Source organism: Gracilinanus agilis, chromosome 1, assembly GCF_016433145.1.
Source record: "Gracilinanus agilis isolate LMUSP501 chromosome 1, AgileGrace, whole genome shotgun sequence".
NCBI classification, from domain to species: Eukaryota; Metazoa; Chordata; class Mammalia; order Didelphimorphia; family Didelphidae; genus Gracilinanus; species Gracilinanus agilis.
Window position 1 is genome coordinate 434,964,761 of NC_058130.1, and position 6,000 is coordinate 434,970,760.

Genomic DNA, 6,000 nt, shown 5'->3' on the forward strand with positions numbered 1-6,000 from the left:
AATTTTAAATGACAGTGTTTTTATTTCAAACTTCAGATATTAGGAAGCTCCTGGAGCTCACCGAATAGGGAGAGAGACCTATGCTATAGAAAAATCATATTAGCAACTGAATAGAGGATGGATTATAGCAGAGACATAGAAAACTCCAATGAGTCAACTAAAAAATTAGTTGAAACAATGAATAACTTAAGTAAAGTAGCAAAATATAAACTCCTGCTATATAGATCAATAAACATATTACAAATAAAATCCAGCAGAAAGAGATAAAAATAAATTCTATTCAAAATATAAAATTTTATACAGAATATATAACCCTTAAGTCTATCTGCTAACACATGTAGGAACTACATGAATAACAAGTATAAAATATTCCTTAGAGAAAGGAAGTCAGACCTACACATTATTGATTGCTCATGGTAGGGAAAAAAATTAAATATGACAATATTTACTTTATTAAGTACTGAGTAAATGTGACAGTAAAATAAAAATGACAATAATGCTACTTAGTGTAATTGGTATGGAAAATAATAATTATCAAATGTTGACTTTATAGAGCTAGAAAAAATGATAACTAAATTCATTGGGAGGAATAAAATACTCAAGATGCTGAAGGGAAATTTTTTCTTTAATGGGATAGAGAAAGCCAACCAATACCAGAGGCAAACAAGATGTGATTTAGTGTCACAAGTATACAAGGAGTGATTTAAGTGACTTGCCCAGGGTCACACAGCTAGTATCTAAGGACATATGCCACAGTAAGTTCTAAAGGGATATACATGGCCTAGCTATAAAAGATCATAGAAAAAATTTTTTTGTAGTTCCATGTAGGGGGAAAGAATAAGAGAGAATAATAGAAAGTAAAATGAACATTTTGGATTATACAAAAATTAAGAAGCTTCTGCACAAAATTAGTGCAGTTAAAATTAGAAGAAAAAATTAATGGGGAAAAAAATCTTTGCAATAAGTTTTCCTTAAAAGATTTGCTATCCAATATGTATAAGGATTGTACCAGATTAATGGTCAAAGGATATATGAATGAGCTGTTTTTAAAGATTCAGGCTATCAATAGGCATATTTTTTAAATGCTCCACATCACTAAAAATTACAGAAATTCAAATTAAAACCATTCTGGTTCACATCAGATTGTCAAAGATGGCCAAAAAAAATTATAATTGCTGGGAAAACTATAGGAAGATAAGCATAGTAATGCACTCAGAGGATTCTGTGAAACAATTTTGAAATGTATCCAAAAAAATCACTAAATTGGTCTTTTCTCTGACTACTATGTTGAACTTATTACATACTTCTTTAGTTTTAGTTTTCTTTTTTTAAACCCTTACCTTTCATCTTAGAATCAATACTGTGTATTGGTTCCAAGGCAGAAAAGTGGTAAGGGCTAGGCAATTGGGGTTAAGGGTCACACAGCTAAGAAGTGTCTGAGGCCAGATTTGAACCTAGAACCTCCCATCTCTAGGCCTGGCTCTCAATCCACTGAGCCACCCAGCTGCCCCCTTACATACTTTTTTTTTTAACCCTTTACTTCTGTGTATTGGCTCCTTGGTGGAAGAGTGGTAAGGGTGGGCAATGGGGGTCAAGTGACTTGCCCAGGGTCACACAGCTGGGAAGTATCTGAGGCTGGATTTGAACCCAGGACCTCCCATCTCTAGGCCTGACTCTCAATCCACTGAGCTACCCAGCTGCCCCCTTACATACCTTTTTAAAAAAGCAAGTTGTACAAAATAAATTTCACATATAATTCTCTATTCTACTTTGAAAATTTTCTCAGTGTTCATGAATTTTTTAAAGGTTATTGCAATAGTCCAAGTGAAAGTAATTATTCCCAATAATAATAATTTTCAATAATAATTCAAATTATTTCCATTGTTAATAATCACCCCAGTATAATGGTGAATTTTAAAAAAGATAACATTTACCATTATAATTGTTAATAGTGAAGGAAGAATGGCAGAAAAAATGACAAAGGAATGTGCTATAATAGTCATTTTTCTTCATAACAAATACTTATAAGTTTGAATCATTTCATCTATAATCTCATTTGATGCTCACAAAAAAAACCACAGCTAAATGGATATAAACTATATCATTACCCTCATTTGAGAGAGAAGAATACTGAGACACAATTAGGAAGGAATTTGTCCAAGCTTCCATAACTGGTGAAAGAATAAGGATAGAAATGGGACTTCTGACCCTTTGCATTTCCGTAGAAAAGACAGAGATATGAATTCAACAGGTAGACAATCTTGAAACACTGGATGTACCTGAGCATTTTATTAAGTAACATTTGGCCAGAGAGTATAGATATAGTGGCTAGAGCATCCTACTTGTAGTTAGGAAGACCCACGTTCAAATTCTGCCCCAGTTACTCACTAGCTATCAAACCCTATGTAAATTGCTTAACCTTATCTGCAAAATAGGAATACTCCCTCCTTACAGGGTTATAGTGGGGAATTAAATGAGATAATACATGTCAAACATTTTGCAAAACTTAAATTATTCTTTTTAATTTTATTTGTTATTAATATTATTATATTCATTAAATTATTATGCCATTCGTAGATGAAAAGACAGAGCATTAGGTTGACCTTTTCTTATCTTGACACAGCTCAACCTGAACCATTGCCAGTCAATCAAGCTGATCATCCCTGGTTTCTGATTTACTGAGTCTTCCTTCTACCCTCTTAGAATGGATTATTAACCTTCCCATTCATTCCGGTGTCGGCTGATCCTCCTAGAATTCCTTTGGACTTTGACTAACTTGAAGTGATACCATATTTCATAGGTCAAGTCCATAGGGACAGAATTATATAAAACATCTTATATAAAGACCCTGGTATTTATCTCCCTTTCTGTCAACTTGATTAGATGGCAGACTTTGTCTTTCTTTGGAGTTCAGTGTGTTAGAGTGGGAAGAGGACCATGGCCCCCCCAAATCAAGGTTTTTGTGTCATTTCTCTCAGTTTGTAACAAGACAATTAAATATGTATTTGCATATATTTTTCATTGGCTTTGAATTAAATAAAATGATTAAAAGAAAGTTTATATCATCAAAGAGAACTCAAGTTAATGATCACTAAGTTATCCTTTTGGGAGACAGAAGACAATTTCTATTATAAATCCTCTTGGAATATGTTATATGCCTAAATTGGTTTTAATTTGAAAAGGCCAACTTTTATCATTGCCAAATTGGAGTTGTCATAGTTGTAGTTTTTCCTTAAAATGGGGAAAATCAGAAAGTGGAGTTGTCCCCAACTATGGGGATTCTCCTCTCCGTTTTCCCTCATGTACAAAAGAATGAGGATTTTCTATGCCTCATTTCTCCCAGTTTATCCCTAACCTATCTGAAGCCATGGTAGAATGGTTCCAACAGAGCTGGTTCCCAGAGCAAGGTATATGATAACTGTATAGTATTTGGAAGGTGAAGAGTCAGCTTCCAGAGAGGGCTGGGATTCTCCAGTACCTCATTAATACAATAGTCCTTTGAAGGGTTTTATTACAGTGTAAAAGAAATTAAGTTTCTATAACCAAAGAGAGTATTTTAATAGTTCATCCCCAGAGAAACTATTGATATTTCTAGCCCAATAGGGAGAACAGTCTCTGGAGGGTTAGAAGACTTGTGTTTGATTACTCAAAACCCCCATGAAATCAGAAAACCATATAAATTCCACCCCCAGTTTTCAGGATCTTAAATTTGAGCATGAACTCAGAAAACAATTTATTTTCTCCCTACTCCCATCCCATCTTTCCCTTCTTTCACCATCCCATGCCTTAAATCAGAGTTGTCAAGAACATCACTACAATACTTCTGAATTCAACTTGAACCAGATTAAAATGTAATGGGGAAATACTGTATTTAACAAAATAAATTAAATACAATAAAACAAAGGAAAACTGTCAGTATTTGGCCTAAAGGGATCTTTATGTATGATTTAGTGGCTTCTGTTTCTTCTGTTAGATTTTGACACCATTGTCTTAAATGATTGGTAGGTAATTGAATACTCCTTTCTATATCATGCTTGGGCTAATTGCTCTGCTTTTCAGGGCTCTATTCTGGTTGAGAAATCTCCTGTTGTTACTAATGGCTGTTAAACTAGACATATTTAGATATCAAAAATTACCTCAGTTATATGACTTTTATATGTATACAGCAATCAAATGGAAATGAAATCTAACTCTCTCTCTGTCTCTCTCTCTTTCTCTCTCTCTCTCTCTCTCTCTCTCTCTCTCTCTCTCTCTCTCTCTCTCTCTCTGTTTTCTCCCACAGGGCCGAATCTGTAGAAAAGCTGGAAAATCAAAAAAATCCTTCAGTCGCAAGGAAGCGGAGGCAACGTTTAAGAGTTTGGTGAAGACTCACGAAAAGTATGGTTGGGTCACCCCTCCGGTCTCTGATGGCTGATGTTTGAAACCCTTGCATTAGACACTTAAAAACAAAACAAAACAAAACACACAAATACTATGACATCTCCTCCTCAGTGCTGTACATCCACTCATCCTTTTCTACGTCAGCTTCTGTTAGATACTGTACCATGAATGTCAAGGAGACATTTAAGTTATTTATGAACAGATGTGTTTACAGAAAGATAAAGAGGGAGGGAGAGAGTTGGGTAGAAAAACTACTGTTTAGGATTATATTTCAATAATAAATGGTCATCTTGAAGTCGCTGTAGAGTGAATGTTGAGACGCTATCATTTCCTTTCATTCTCCCTTCCTTCCATCGAGTCCACATTGTCTTCACCTTCTTGCCATGACAGCTGCACCAAAGAGCAGGGATGGAAAAATCTGTCTGTTTCTGCTCAGTCCATTTCAATGTAAATGAAGCTGTTCATCTTTAATAGAAAAGCAGTGCATTGCAGGTACATGTTTGCTGTGCTGTTTATCTTCATTTTGTTTTCTAGCAAATCAACGTAACTTGAAGATTTGTCTTTCTGTGAAGCTATGATCTGCTGTGACTAAATTTAGACCTCATTTGTGATCTTTATGACCTTTTGCCTCATAAGAAAAAAAAATAAAAAATCTGACATTGCCAGGTCCTTGTGGTATAAGATCATCTGTGAGGTGAACTTGCCATTTGGTCAAAATGTGCTCTCTATGCTGATTTTTGTGGTATGCTGTTGTTCACAAACCAACCGAGGCCATTAGAGAGAGAGAGAGAAAAAGACTGATGATAACTTATGATAAAAACTGTAGCCTCTACTTCAGGATGGGATTCAAAGTAATTAAATGATAGTAGAATAAGAATAGGGTTTTTTTTTCCTTTTACTGGTATAATGCAGTATTGCTATGACAGCAGATTTGTTTGTTTGCCTGTCAGCTTTCAACCGGCAATCCATACACGAAAAAGTATGTCAATTTACATTCACAAAACTTAATATGATATTTTAAATTATGTGCCAGTGGATGTGAAAGTCAGAGCTTCAAAAAAAGTAAAATAAGTGAATTGTAAGACGATTTGCATGGCTGGATTTTTTTTAACCGAATAGTCATTGTATGTACTTTGATCCCAATATGTGAGAGAACCCACTGCTGTATATAAATGTCCTGTTATTTAATCTTTGGGATTTCATTTTTCTCTTCTGTTAAGTTACATAGAACTTTCTTCAAAAAAAAAAAAAACAACTCCAAGAAAGCAAGAAATGTTTATAGTGATCTGTGCAAAGAGGTTTAAAATGGTGATTCCAAATGGAAAATATTATTGGACGCATTTTAAATAAAATCACCCATATCTGTTACACTGTTTCAAGAATTCAATCATTTGGGGATATTCTTCTACTTAAAATATTTATCCTATTAGAATTTTTTATTCATAATACCACAAAAACTGAGTGATTATAACAGGCAGTCCTATCAAAAACACATTGCTAGACTGATCCCAGCTGATACATTTAAGCCAGTGCTTTTGATCAGATTCACCAAACAGTTGCCCATTGCATTTTTATCATGAGTTGGAAGGTTGGGGGTAGGGAATTCTCTTTAGTAATTAT

General features: G+C 34.5%; 1 protein-coding gene across 2 annotated transcripts in view; it reads left to right on the forward strand.

The window, feature by feature from the left end:
• The window catches only part of UBE2QL1 (ubiquitin conjugating enzyme E2 Q family like 1), a 55,814-nt gene extending 50,066 nt beyond the window's left edge, over nt 1–5,748 (forward strand). For both annotated transcript variants that reach the window (XM_044665396.1, XM_044665404.1), the window contains one exon: nt 4,283–5,748. In XM_044665396.1, the coding sequence (XP_044521331.1) occupies nt 4,283–4,414 (132 nt within the window). In that variant the 3' untranslated portion in view covers nt 4,415–5,748. The remainder of the gene's footprint in view (nt 1–4,282) is intronic.
• The last annotated feature ends 252 nt before the right edge of the window (nt 5,749–6,000 follow it).